The 15,423-nt window shown below is 46.9% G+C and overlaps 1 protein-coding gene across 3 annotated transcripts in view; it reads right to left on the reverse strand.

The window, feature by feature from the left end:
• Positions 1-1,407: 1,407 nt before the first annotated feature.
• Positions 1,408-15,423, reverse strand: part of LOC119465871 (tyrosine aminotransferase) — an 84,167-nt gene continuing 70,151 nt past the window's right edge. Inside the window, exons 10-12 of one of the 3 annotated variants that reach the window (XM_049657111.1) lie at positions 4,450-4,509; positions 2,509-2,607; positions 1,408-1,645 (exon numbers count right to left, since the gene is read on the reverse strand). In XM_049657111.1, the coding sequence (XP_049513068.1) occupies positions 1,535-1,645; positions 2,509-2,607; positions 4,450-4,509 (270 nt within the window). In that variant the 3' untranslated portion in view covers positions 1,408-1,534. The remainder of the gene's footprint in view (positions 1,646-2,508; positions 2,608-4,449; positions 4,510-15,423) is intronic. The other 2 variants (XM_037726349.2, XM_049657110.1) reach the window with 2 other exon arrangements.

Genomic DNA, 15,423 nt, shown 5'->3' on the forward strand with positions numbered 1-15,423 from the left:
GGAGCAATTTCGTGAAATCAGTGAAGGGGCGGTACCGTCACAGAACACATCGATTTGTGCAGTTGCAAAGCTAGCACATCCCCGCGGTCAGTGCGGTTATCACGCTCATCGGGGCGAAAACTGTCCAGCTGAAGGTAAAGTATGTAAAAAATGCGGCGGGCGTAATAATTTCGCTCAAGCATGCAATGCGATACCGCTGCGTACAACGACAGAGAGCCTCGAGAAGGAAAACGTTACGTGAGGTGCACGCGGTGGATAACGAAGATTATTTTTTGGAAACTTTGACAGCGAGCACAATCGCAGCGGACCACTGGAGTGCAGTCGTTGCCATTGAAGGGCAAGCATTCACATACAAACTGTTGAATCTAATCATCACTTGCGATGCACGCGTGACCTCTTACGTCACACTTGTTCTGCCTCTATAATCGCCTTTACCCCGGCAATAAACGTTGTTCATCACCAGACTGTCGGCCCGCTCACAGATGTAAAACGCAGAAATGATTTTCTGATAGCCCCTGGACCGATTTTGATGAAATTTGTTAGATTTGAGAAAGTTTCATTGACCGATGGAAGCGGAATTTTGAGTAAGGCCTGCATTATTTAAATGAATTGCCTAAGTTTGGCGAGCTTGAAAAAAAAGTAGAACGAAATTTACAAATTCATTGCTCTGCACCAAAAACAGATATCGATGTTATGTCAACTGTAATAACATCGGTTCCCACAGGGCGTGGGATCTGCCGTTTCTTTTTTTTTTTGACGCAATTCCAGTCATTACCAAGGCCTGCCCAACTCCAAGTATGCCTCAATTATAGGATATCACTTAACGACTCTCTGCTCTCTAATCTACACTGCTTTCATTATACCTCTTAAAATTACGCCTATTTTCCGTTGCGTCGCTAGCCGTTATGTGGTACTTAGCTTCGTATGCCTGTGTCATTAGTTTTGAGACATTTCTGTGCTGATCACGAGGTCACGGGTTCAATCACGGCGGCTTCATGCTGCCGCATTCCGGTGAGGGTGGAGCCGCAAAAAAAAAAAAAAAAAAAAAAAAAAAACACTCATGCAGCGTGAATTGGTTGCACGTTAGAGAACCCTGATACCCTCACCCTGATGTAGCATTTATCGACGTATAATGTTTTTTCTGCGCTTCTTTTGGAAGCTTAAGTTCATCAGCCATACCTGCGCAGTAACGGCACCCTTTTTTTCTTTCTTTAATCTTCAAACGTAAAATTTATTACCCCTATAGAACGTTGTGCTTGTTTAAAATAAACGACACTGCTCCCTTTTCTTGCTCAGATGGGCCTCGTGAAAATTTCGTGGACGCTGCTGCTATGTCGCCTGGATAAATGCTAACATTCGTCTTGCCGATGCAAACCGATGTTTTGGCCGCACATGCTGCCCGTCTGCTGCCGTGGCAACTACTTCTGCACCCACGCACTTATGGCAGGTAAGTCGCGCTTCAGCCTCCCTGGCGACTGTAGCGCCACCCTACGATGAGATCGGGAGGCTGAATTTGCCGTTGCGATAGCCGGTTCTAGGGAGTGTAGTGAGCCTTGCAGAAGGCTACTATTCGGTCGAGGGCCTCGACCAGCATTTCCTCTGGCACGGTCAGCATGATGCGGAAGTAGTTGGGGTAGTCGAAACACTGGAAAAAAAGGAAAGAAAACATATCATGCGGATGTAAGCAAAGCTTTCGTACAAAACGGCAGTGGCCGACGTAGCTGAATTAGAAGAGCACCAAATGCATCTTGCAGCGATTGTGGGTGCGACACGTACACACCCGTGGAAAGCCGTCGTTTATTGCACTTTTTATGCTCCACCTCCTTCATTAGACATTTCAGTTTAAAAGGGAGACCTATTTACTTTCCTCTTACGCTTTAGTTAACTTCACAGGGATTCACAAAGTGCCACCGACTCCCGAATTTCGCCATGTCCAGTCGCGACTGCTGGAACCGCGCCCGATCGCGTCTATTCAGGCCACATGGCATGCGAAACTCGCACATAGGATCATAAGTCGCATAGACAACTTGCTGCTTGCTGGCTGGAATAATTTGGACCACCTGGGGTTCTTTAACGTGCACATAAAGCTAAGCAGATCCATGCTGTAACCATTAGAGTTACAGCATGGATACCGAGAGAAGGGAAGCACAGTCGAGGACGGCAGAAAACTAGGTGGGGGTGATGAAGTTAGGAAATTCGCAGGCGCAAGTTGGAATCAGCTAGCGCAAGACAGGGGTAATTGAAGATCGCAGGGCGAGGCCTTCGTCCCGCAGTGGACATAAAATAGGCTGATGATTATGATGATGACGAATGAAGATCTAGTGTCGCGGGAAAACATAAAATATGGCTTAGCGCGTGCTCTCTTTCGCTCTCTCGCGCCTCAGGAAGGGCTTGTATTTAATTTGTGGAGTCGGTCGCTCGTTGTGAATTTGAGATTGGTGTGACACGATCGAATAACCGGAGTGCCTGACAATACCGTGATATACCGTCACACGATGTGCAGCGTACCTTTCCTGGCAGGCAGAGAACGGATTCTTCCGCGAAGAGCGCCAGGACGAATTCCGTGTCGCTGGCGAACTTGGGGAACCTGTTCACCTCAAGGCCGATCTGCGATGAATGAAAAGGTAATGTTACAAATATATTTTAAAAAAGTCGCAGTTTCACCCGAAAGGCAAATAATCGATTGCGATAGCAAACTAGTGGACAGCTATATACGAAGTAAGGATATTAGTTTTATCGGCCGTATAAATAAACTTGTAAACATAGGCATACTAAATAAATTAAGAAGCACGGCGTCACGCTCGCACAAGCAATCGCTAGCGCATCTCACTCGATGACCACGGAAACTCCCTGTCTAAACGCTGTAGTGAGCAAGCACCCCACCCTCCTTGCGGCCCGGGCGGGCGTGCGCGGCCGCCCGGGTCCCCCGGAGTAGAACGCACCTCCCCTCCCTCCCCTCCCCCCGGACCCTTGCGGAGCGATGGAAGCCGGCGCGCTTCCTCCCCGCTTTCCTCCATTTCGTGCGCGAGATTAAACCGCGATCGCCGGCTCACACTCGCACTCTTCCACTCGCACATACAGCATACGGCGCGCGGCGACGATATTATCGCCCTTGGACTTTATATGAAACCTTACGACGACATCGATGGCTACGCCGACGGCAGAAATGCGCCTGGGGTGTCCATATAAGAGGCGCAATGCTAAAGAGACAGCGGAGGTGATGGGTGCCTAGATAGTCTTGGCTTTTGGGCTAGGCTAAGCACTACCAAGTCATCCCCAGTATTTTCCGGAATTTATTGATTATTGATCGATTATTGATTACCTGTTGATTGGCTATGAATTGGTTATATATCGCAAGGTATTGGCTACATATTTGGTCTAGGCTATGAACTACCAGTAATCCCCAGCATGTTTCGAAATTTATTGATTATTGATTGATTATCTATTATCGACTATCAATTGGCTATTGATCGGTTATCGATCAGTTATCGGCTATCGATCGGTTATCGATTGGCTATTGCGAGGTATTGGCTACGTATTTCGGCTAGGCTAAGCAAGTCATCCCCAGCATTTTCCGGAATTTATTGATTATTGATCAATTATCGAATATCTATTGCTTGGCTATCGATGACTGACTAAGCTTAAATAGTCCTAACAATTCTTAGCTTGACTTAGCCAGGCTCAGCATCGCGAGTTAACAGGAGTATGTGCCATTGCGCTTGGACCCTTTCTTCACTACCGCCAGGATCGGCCCACATTTTATGTGGACGACTAACGGACTAACGGCCGGCATAAATAGCTCCGCTGTTACAACAACCTTGTCACATGATACACGTTGAGGCATTCGCAAATCACAAAAATCAACGCTGGGCAGCAAAACTAAAATACTACATATCACCGAAGCGGATTGTTCACTATTCTTATTCTCTCGGTTTGTGTTGTCCGTGCTCTGGTTCCCTACGATTCAACTTGCCCAGTTGACCACCCTTTGCCCTTCAATGCTATGGGAAGAACGACACACGACACAGCTTACAATGCGAGGTAATAATGAAGTGACGGGGCAAGCGCTCTGGCTTTATTCATTTCAGCTACATCTGCTGTTTGTCATGGACGCCGCTCACAAATGTATGGCCCGATATTGGAATCGGTGTACTATCGAACTGCCCCGAGGTAGTTTTCTTTCCTTAATTACGATGCTTAGTAATGTTTTGCAGTGTCTGCTGATGTGCACAACGCGTTTTGTGATGCTTTAGGATGCATTTTCACTGTTGACGGTTTGTCTGTGTTTTTTTTTTTTGTGCTGAAACAGACCTCGCTTTACTACCGCGTTTTTCGCGTTCCATATTGACCCTGATCTTCACTCGTTCAGCGTCGGTGTACTGACTCTGTCGATATTTATCCAAGAGACGCTGGCCCCCTAGGGCCCTAGCGTTCGGCGTTGTCACTCACCAGAAGGTACATGGCACCTTGTGGCATAACTGGTCGCAAGCCTGGAATCGTCGACAGTACCTTGTAAGCAACGTCAGCGTTTTTCTGCAAAGAGCAAAAGAAACAGTAATTGCAAAATAAGTGAAGAAACACCGGCAAGCTGGTGGAACAGTGCGTTCAGGAATGGTGAGCGCTTATGCAATACGTCTTGAATTGAATTGAATTTGGGGATTTTACGCGCCAGAACCACGAATTGATTTTGAGGCTCGCCGTGTTGTGGGACTCCGGATGAATTTTGACCAGCAGGGGATCTTTAACGTGCTCCCTGTGCACGGGACACGGGCGTTTTATTGCATTTCGCCCCCATTGAAATTCTGCCGCCGCAGCCGGGATTTGATCCCCCCGGAATTCGCTTATCAAGGCTAGCGGCGTGTCTTAATTCTCTCTCCTATAATTTATTTTTCCTTCCCCCATGGTTTTCCTATATGCAACCAGCAAGTCGGAAGCGCGTGATCGCCCCTTCAGGTTCGCCGTCTCTGTACTTCACCTCAGCGATTCTGTGCCATGCAAGGAAAGCTGTGGGTCACGTCAGCCAACCTGAAAACAGATCCAAAAACTGCGTTTCTCAGTTGTCCACCCAGGGTCGAACATATGCGTGACGCTGATTGAATGAAAGAAAGAAGGCGTGATTGATGGTATTAAGCGCGCACTGTGGTTGATCTCTATCCCTTATAAAAATGACTATTGAAATGTTATTGGCATATTGTTGAGGAATTGTTGACACAATATCCTTTCAATAATGTCTGAATAGTTATTGAACGTACACAACAATACCTCAACAATAAAGTTGTTGAGCGCTTCACAACAGTAAAGTCATTGACTAATTGTTGTTGCCATATTGTTGAATAATGTGGAGTACTATTGAGAATTTTTAGCAATATTGACATTAAATATATATCTGAAACACACACATGTAGACGTGTATGTGTTTTACACATATATATCGTTTTATTGTTCACTTAATCACCACTAAATATATAGAGTGTCACATAACTTGAACCAAATGCCTATCTCTCGAGTCGTAACTGGGGGAGCTTGTGGCAAGACGACGCTGCCGCAGGCATTCCGCTTCGTTTGCCCTAAATTCAGGGTCGGCGGCTCTTCGCTGACGTTTCGCCTGGGCTTCGGAAGCCGTCACGCTAGAATCAGCATGCTAGAATCGGACGCCAAGTTTCGCTTCGCTTACTAGAATCGGACGACAAGCTTTGCTTACGTAAGATATGCCTTTGCTTACGTAAGATGCGGCGGCAAGCTTTGCTTTCAGATATATATTCAATGTCAATATTGCTCAACACTTCTCAATAATACTCAACATTATTCAACAATATGTCAACAACAATTAGTCAATGACTTTACTTTTGTGAAGCGCTCAACAACATTATTGTTGAGGTATTGTTGTGTACGTTCAATAACTATTGAGGCATTATTGAAAGGATATCGTGTCAACAATTCCTCAACAATATGCCAACAACATATTGCTACGGCATGAGCCGGGCAAGGAGAAGAGGAGGAAGACGTTAGCTGGCGCAGCCTCAGGACGCCATCTTTACTTCAGCATCAACCCCGTCCTTTAAATAAAGCCGGTTCAACATTAACCGTAACAGTTTTGTGGTGGAGGTGCTGGGTATTTCGACCAAGACGACGGAGCTGCTGCAGCAAGTGCCACGCCGAAGCCGACGCCTCGCTCGACTGCCTCCGACACCGCTTGAGATCCCGATGTCCCACAGCGGCGACCAACAGCCTTCTCTGGCGGCTCCAGTGCGAACAACCGGCACCTGGATGCATCAGATGGAACCCCGCCCTTTCTCAGGAAAACTCGGAGAGGACGTGGAGGAATGGCTCACCCACTACAAGCGTGTGAGCAAGTACAACGGCTGGAACTCCACGGCTCAGCTCGACAATGTCGGTCTGTTCCTCACAGACACAGCGCTAGTGTGGTTCGAGAACCATGAAGATTCCTTCACAACGTGGGACAGCTTCGTGATTGACCTCACAGAATGCTTCGGAGATTCCACGACGAAAAGGAAGCGGGCGGAGCAGACATTGCTTCAGCGCGCTCAAGTCCCAGGTGAGACCTGTACGACGTACATAGAGGCGATCCTGAAGCTTTGCAAAACGGTCAATCCTCGAATGTCCGAAGAGGACAAAGTTGGACATCTTCTCAAAGGCATAGCCGAGGACGTTTATAATTATTTAATCGGAAAGGAGAGTCTCGCCTCGGTCGCCGACCTCATCAAGCATTGCCGCACATTTGAGGCCTTGAAGCTGCGCCGTATCACGCCAAAGTTCGGCAGGTTAGCGAATGTCACAACGGTGGCAAGCGTTGACGATAACGACAAGTGCAATTTTCAATTTGACCTTGTGGCAACTATAAGGCAAATTGTCCGCGAAGAACTTGAACGACACCCCACAGGGGCGAATGTCGAACAGCTTCGTTGCGCTTGCAACCAACCTCAAGAGCATGCATCTGCTGTGTCGGCATTGTCTGCCATGCCAGGCGTTGCAGACTGTCGAGTCGATCAGCTGCGACAGCATCGACGTTCCTCTCCCGACGACATGACGCACGATCAGCGCACTCGTCGAGCTACCACCACGAATCGGCATTCGGCAGATCGCGTTTATTATTCGCAACGTCCCAGGGTTGACCCCGAGGCTTACAACGTCGGTCGAGCATCGCCTGTGTGTTACAGCTGTGGCGCCTCAGGACACATTGCTCGTTTTTGTCGCCGGCGCCGACAGACCACAACATATGGCCCACCACCAGCTTGGCCTAATTTTGAACAAGTCAGTTATGAAGACCGCTGGCCGACAGACCCTGATACTGCAAACACCACAGGCGCGCCACCCCGGAATACCTTCCGTCAATATAATAGACGTAGTGGCTCGCCAGCTTCAGACCGCAGCCTGACGCCCCCAACCAGTCGCCAACGCCGTTCACCGTCACCACGTCGACGTGCTACGTCACCACCGCCGTCGGGAAACTAGCCGGCGCGGCCGATGGAGGTAAGGTCGCCGGACAGTCTGCGTCTCTGCGAAATCCTCCTCTGCCTATTATGATGGTGAAGAACAAAGTGCGTGTGTTAATTGATAGTATACCTGCAACAGCATTAGTGGATACTGGTGCTACCGTTTCCGTCATGAGTGTGACTTTCAAAGAGAGGCTGGGTCGGAAAGTTATGTTCCCGTGGAGTGATGGTGTGACGTTTCGTGGTGTCAGTGGAGAGTGCCTTATTCCCCTTGGTATTTGTGTTGCAAGTGTTTTATTCGGAGGAGAAGATCTTAAAACCGAATTTCTCGTGCTACCGCGGTGCACTCATGATGTTATTCTCGGGATTGACTTTCTTCAGGATTGTGGTGCTTCCGTTAACTGTGGCACAGGCGAAATTACCTTGAATAGCGCGCTTCTCGCCACCCTTGCCGACACATCTTTACCCGAGAAAAACTATTGTGTTGTTTCGAACGATTTGCTGCTACCCCCTTGGTCGCTGTCACGTGTCCCTGTCAATGTCGCTGCTGCCGACCTTTCATCGTTTGACGCGCAAGTTCAGCCACTTACGTCGAGCTGCGTAAAGAAAGATGTACTTGTGCCACGCTCTGTCGTGAGAGTAGTGAATGGCGCTTCAAATTTGTGGGCTTTCAATTGTTCTTGCGTCCCTGCTGTTCTCCCGCGTGATATGAAGCTCGCTGAATTTGACGAGATTACGTACAGCTCCATTACAGTTCTAAGCGAGGAGGAGCAGTCTCATACTAGCGATCTCCGAAGCACTTCTGAAGAACAGATCCTACGGATGATCAACAAGGCGCTTCCCTCACATGAGCGCCACGCTCTCGCACAAGTTTTGTGGGCACATCTTTCTGTGTTCGATTTCACACAAGGCGACAAGCAGTCTTCACTCCCGCGTTCTCGTGCCCGCCACAGAATTGACACCGGATCTGCGCACCCCATTCGGCAAAAGCCTTACCGCGTTTCTTCCGCAGAGAGGACAGTTATCGCTGAACAGGTGAAAGACATGCTACAGAAAAGTGTTGTTCAAGAGTCCTCTAGTCCGTGGGCAGCACCAGTAATCTTAGTAAAGAAGAAGGATGGATCGTGGCGGTTCTGCGTTGATTACAGGAAACTGAACGCGGTCACCAAAAAGGACGTGTATCCGCTTCCTAGAATTGATGATGTCATTGATTGTTTACATTCCGCTGCCTACTTTTCATCACTGGATTTACGATCAGGGTATTGGCAGATACCCATGCACCCAGACGATAAGGAGAAAACGGCCTTCGTGACACCAGACGGTCTCTATGAATTTAACGTTATGCCGTTCGGCCTTTGCAACGCGCCAGCAACATTCGAACGATTTATGGACACTATCCTCCGAGGACTTAAATGGGAAATTTGTTTGTGCTACCTCGATGATGTGGTGATTTTTGGCAGCACTTTGAGTGAGCATAACAGCCGTCTCAGACTTGTTCTGGATTGTGTCGAAAAAGCTGGCTTGATCCTGAATTCCAAGAAATGTCGTTTCGGGGAAACTGAGACGTTAGTACTTGGGCATCTGGTCGACAAGAACGGCGTGAGGCCAGATCCACGGAAAATTGAGGCTGTCAGCTCCTTCGAAGCACCGAAGTCAGTGCGGGAGTTGAGGAGTTTCTTGGGCCTGTGTTCATATTTTCGTCGCTTCGTCCCAAGATTCGCCGACGTGGTGTACCCCCTAACATGTCTTCTCCAAAAAGCCGTCCCTTTCAACTGGACATCGGCTTGCGACGACGCATTCCGCCAGCTAAAATTTCTACTAACGTCAGGGCCCATATTGCGTCACTTCGATGCGTCCGCACCTACGGAAGTGCACGCTGATGCCAGTGGCATCGGCATCGGTGCCGTACTCGTGCAACGTCATCAAGAAGCTGAACACGTTGTGGCTTATGCTAGTCGCTCTTTGAATAAGGCGGAACGCAATTACACTGTCACCGAGCAAGAATGCTTGGCAGCTGTTTTCGCTGTCCACAAATTTCGGCCCTATATCTACGGACGCCCGTTCACTATCGTTACCGACCACCACGCGTTATGCTGGTTGGTGAATCTCCGTGACCCGAGTGGACGACTGGCACGTTGGGCTCTTCGAATGCAGGAGTACGACTTCGTTATTTCCTACAAGTCTGGGCGTCGCCACACAGATGCGGACTGTCTCTCCCGTCTTCCTCTGACGACGACGACCGAGTGTGACGAAGACAATGTTGATGACTGTTTTGCTCTCATTTCTTGTACATTCCCGGACTCGATGACTTTCACAGCAGAGCAGGAAAATGATATTAGTTTGGAACCTCTATTTGTAGCCGCATCGCGTCCTGGAGCCACCGGTCGATTTTGTGTCCGTGACGGCCTGCTTTACAAGACCAATTATTCGGCTAAAGGCGCACGCTTCCTTCTGGTGGTGCCGCAGAGTCTGCGAGCGGACATACTGAGAGCCATGCACGACGATGCGACTTCTGGCCATCTAGGATTCATCAGAACTTTGAACCGGACACAGGAACGTTTTTACTGGCCCAGAATGCGGGACACAGTCAAGCACTATGTCGCCAGTTGCGAACAATGTCAACGCTACAAGCGCCCTACGACCGCTCCGCCAGGTCTTCTCCAACCTCTGCCGCCGCCTCGCCTGCCATTTGAACAAGTGGGTATTGATCTTCTGGGCCCATTTCCCCGATCATCTAACGACAACCGATGGGTGATCGTATGTGTCGACCATCTGACCCGTTACGCGGAAACGGCGGCCGTACCATCTTCAACAGCTGCGTCCGTTGCAACCTTTTTGCTTCGCTTCGTTATTCTTCGGCATGGTGCCCCCCGTGTAATCATTAGCGATCGCGGTCGTCAATTCGTTGCGGACGCCGTAGAAGAACTGCTTCGTCTCTGCAATTCGCAGTTCCGCCATTCAACGCCTTATCACCCTCAGACAAATGGGCTTGTAGAACGTACGAACAGAACTCTAACTAACATGCTGGCCATGTACGTATCTTCCGATCACAGAGACTGGGATGACGTACTCCCCTTCATCACCTATGCTTATAATACTGCAAAGCATGAGACGACCGATTACAGTCCTTTTTATCTCCTTTACGCACGTCCACCGCTAAGCTGCATTGACACTATACTACCGTTTGACTTTCACAGCGAGTACTCTGTTGCCAAGACGCTTTGTCTTGCCGAAGAAGCCCGGCGTATTGCTCGTCTTCGTACTGTGGCATCGCAACACCGATCGAAAGAGCGCTATGACAGCCGACACCAGTCTGTCTCGTACGCTAAAGGAGACTTTGTGTGGTTGTGGACCCCGCTACGTAAGCGTGGCTTATGCGAAAAGTTTTTACCCCAGTACACGGGCCCATTCGTCGTTGTAGATCGCTTGAGTGACTTGACGTACGTGGTGGCACGCTTGACGTCAGCTGGTCGTCGGTCTAGCCGGACCCAGTTAGTACATGTTGCTCGTCTTAAGCGGTTTCACCCCACGCTTTCCGAGTGATTTGGACTTGCCCAGCGGGCTTCGTCTGGCAACCGGGGATTGCTACGGCATGAGCCGGGCAAGGAGAAGAGGAGGAAGACGTTAGCTGGCGCAGCCTCAGGACGCCATCTTTACTTCAGCATCAACCTCGTCCTTTAAATAAAGCCGGTTCAACATTAACCGTAACAATATCAATAGTCAGTACTCCATTTTCTCGACAGAGGAAGGGCTGTTAACTTTGTCTCTTTGGGTCCCACGTATGACAAGGGCAGTTCAAGGAAGCATTACAGGTCCCCGTGCCCACAAGGGATATGTGCCATTGAGCTTGGACCCTTTCTGCACTGCCTCCAGGATCGGCCCACATGAAACGGGTGCCATTGATCTTGGACCCTTTCTGCACTGCCTCCAGGATCGGCCCACTTTATCTGCTCCTGTATCTATCTGCCTTTTGAATGTTGCTATTGGAAATGACAAAACTTCAGCGTAACAGAAGTTACAGCTTGAGTGATATTGTCAAGAAACATTGGGAAGAACTCGCAAGCAATATTTTTTTGTATTTTGTTTGGAGAGTAACTAGCATGTGTAGTAAAGGGTTGGTGCCAGAGTTTTTTTCAAGTTTGACTGGTTGCTCGGATGACCTCGTTTTGTTCTCGCAACTTATCATAGTGGTTTTTGATGTGTGGCAAAGCCAGTGTCAAGCAGACACCATTTACTATTTTGTTTGCTCATATGTTTTGTTTATATCAAGTACAATGCATTGCATGTACGGTACGCTATATTGCACTCTACGTCCATGCCACAGTTGTACTCGTGCCTACGGGTGACAAAATTTCATTTTCAACTTGCCGGCATGTTCTCGTTTTGAGTGCCCGGATAACAGCTTTGGCTTTTGGCTCAAGGTCACTTGAAGATCGCCGACAACGGGAGCTCAAAGCATTTCATGCTTAAAAGAGTAGGCAACCTTAAACTTTGACTTAGGTGTTTCTTTTTGGCACTCGCATCCCGGCGTTGGTGTTCTGTGCTTTGGTAAACAGTAATAAGTGATTTCTGATCAATCATAATTATTCCAGACACTTCAGTAACTTAACTTGAACTAAGCTTATGCTTTGATATCATGTCTATAAAGAAACCGATGGATTTTGCACTGTACTACTTTGTTTCTTTTTTTCCTGATTTATTTTTAATCTGGTCTCAGCTAATTAGTTATAATTATCCCAGACACTTCAGCAAGTCAGCTTGCAACAAAACTTATGCTTTGATATCATATCTATAATGAAAGTCATGAATTCTGAACTGAACCATTTTTTTCTATTTTTCTTATTTACTTGGATTGCATCCCCGGTCGTCTCAGCTAATTATTTCTAATTATTCCAGACACTTCAGTAACTCAACTTATAGCTAAACTTATGCTCTGATATCATATCTATAATGAAATTCGTGAAGTGTGTACTGTACTATTTTTTTCGATTTATTTTCACCTCTTGATCATCTCAGGAGGTGAACCGGAAGTACTGTCCAAAGAACAAATGGCACTCGACGCTCCTGCCACTAAAAACTCCCGATACAGCTTTCTATTGCTCAATACGTGCAACATAAAATTGATTTTTTTTTCGAGCGTGAAAGAAGCCCGCGAATACACGCAAAATTGCCGCACAACTAGCCGCTCGAGGCACTATGCGTGTATCCGCGGGCTTCTTTCACGCTCGGAAAAACACTTTTATGTACCACGTACTGGGCAACAGAAAGCTGTATCGGGAGTTTTTCCTGTTGCTCTATAATTTTCTGATTGACACTTTTCGGCTAAATATAATATCTGAGAAGCTAATTATTTATTATTAATTAATTAATAATTATTATTTATAATGATTATCTAATTAGTTATTTAATGCAAAAAATTGAGTATCTGTAAGCGACGGCAAACAACATTACCTTGGTTCTGTCCAGCTACGTGGCATTTGCCTATATTTAAGTGTCGGTGCAAGAAAGTTGGGTCACCCTGTATATACTGGGTGTTCAAAATTATAGGCTTTACGAAAATTTTTAAAAATCGCTTGTAGCAGGTAGCATAATTCTTATCACTTAGCTTGGTTATTCGAAGAAACGGACATTAGTAGCACAAGAAATTGAAACTAATATTCTAATAATTAACAAAAAATTTACTAATGAACCTCTTAGTTAATTATTTTACGACACATATTGCAATATATGAATTGTAGCCGGTGAGTTTGCAAGACGCATCCACCTAAAATGAATTTCCAGTATAACACCAGTTTCGAGATATTATTGCCCAAAGTGTGGGACGAAATACATGGGCGTTTTAGTTACTTTTGTGCTTCAATCTATAAAACAGCATTTTGGTAACAAAGTAAGTGTAACAACCGTGCATTTTTACGGCGAGTTTGATGGCGCATATCTCCAAACTGGTGTCATTCTGGAAATTCATTCCAAGTGGATACGCCTGAAAAGATCACCGGCTCAAATTCGTAAATCGCAATATGTGTCGTAAAGTAATAAAATAAGAAGTTAATTAGTGATTTATTCTTAATTAGTTGAATGTATGTTTCGATTGCTCTTGCTACTAATGTCCGCCTCATCGATTAACCCAGCTCAATGATAAGAATTATGCTACCTGCCACAGGCGATTTCTAAAACTTCCGTAAGACTATATATATATATATATATATATATATATATATATATATATATATATATATATATATATATATATATATATATATAGACACAAAATTGGAGAACGTCCCAACAAGCAGTGACCAATGACCGATGATTGGGCACCTCCTGGATTCCCATCGGCTTCTATTGTAAGTGGCCAGTGCCCTGTCTCTGTCAGAAAACGGTATTGCCTCCATGTTAAATATGGGCAAGATGGTGGGAAAAGTAGTACGTAAGCATAATAAATAAATATGTTTTTTTAAAGAGTGCGTTTTGTTCAGTTGTTAGCCCTTAGCGCACAATAAAATGAAACAAGTTTGGGTGATCTCTGCGACGTGGTGTCCATATTTTACATGAAAGCCTATAGGTCTATTCTATAACACGTAGAGATGGGGTGCTGGCCAGTGTGCTGGGAAACTGCTTGGCCACCACGCACAATCTACGCTGTTTTGCCGGTAGCAAATCGTAGCGCAGAAGCACAGGTACAAATGCTTAATCAATGGGACGGCATGCTGTCTACCGTTCGTCATGATGTCAAACTAACAAGCACGAACAGCGACAATTGTGTACGTTGCTGGTCCGTAGTTCGTTTCGCGCAGGTTGCTTCACGTATTAAAATAAATATTTCTTTTTATATAAACGATTAAAACTGCGCGCGCACACAGGGCGCGACATTTGCGACGTTTGAATTATGCACTATTTCCCGCGCGCTCCGTAAGTGACCGGCCGGCGCACTGCGTTACCGCGATAAAGAAAATAGTTCCTCAAGGAAGCTAAGCAGAAAATTTTCACACTCTTGAAAACCACAGAAATTGTTAAGAAATACCATTATATTACAAGATTTGTTAATAAATATGGCAATTCACATCTGTGAAAGCGTGTATTTGTATGCGCGTTTTTGTGTGAATGCGCGCTTGCGCTGTTGACTCTTTGGCGGATTCCGGAACTTTGTGCTTTGCGTGATGAGTTAGCTGCGTTTTCTGTGCCCTTTGCCTCGCTGTGACGTCTTTGGTATATTACATCTTATTGCTCGGTCTTTATGGGCTACACGGTGCCTCGAAGATCACCATGATCGCCTCCGACTCAGCCACATCGAAGGTGAGTGAGTGTTTCGAATTCCACTTGCTCGTTCATTGCGACGCTATCAGCAAAAGTGCGTACAGAGCCCGTGCGTGTCTTCCACGCGCCTCTGTGCTCGTTTTCATTACTAGTACTATCCTTCCGTTGCGAGAATTGGTTGTGCAGCACTAGATTTGTGATATTGAGCATGATGTTTTCTCCTGATTTAACTTCACAGCGCGCTTGCGGCGACGTAAAGCAGCTATGTGGAGCCAGCTTAAACAGGGCATGTTGTGTCACGGCCAGGGGCGGATCCAGGTTTTTTCTGAGGGGGGGGGGGGGGGGGGGGTCAGCTTCTGTCAATGATGATGATGATAGTAGCCTTTCTTATTTACCGAAATTTACCGTTTTTCCTGACGATAAACCCGCGTTTTATACGGCTAAAGCAATACCTGTAGCCCTTCGTGGTGGCTCAGTCAGCTCAGGCGTTGAGCACGAGATCGCGGGATCAAATCCCGGCCGCGGCGGCCACATTTCGATGGAGGCGAAATACAAAAACGCCCGTGTTCTTGCGTTGTAGTGCAGGTTAAAGAACCCCAGGTGGTCAAAATTAATCCGGAGCCTTCCACTACGGCGTGCCTCATAATCAGAACTGGTTTTGGCACGTAAAACCCCAGAAAGAGGAAGAAGACCTGCAGCGAAGCCAGGTATCGGT

The sequence above is a fragment of the Dermacentor silvarum genome, chromosome 10 (assembly GCF_013339745.2).
Source record: "Dermacentor silvarum isolate Dsil-2018 chromosome 10, BIME_Dsil_1.4, whole genome shotgun sequence".
Classification (NCBI taxonomy): domain Eukaryota; kingdom Metazoa; phylum Arthropoda; class Arachnida; order Ixodida; family Ixodidae; genus Dermacentor; species Dermacentor silvarum.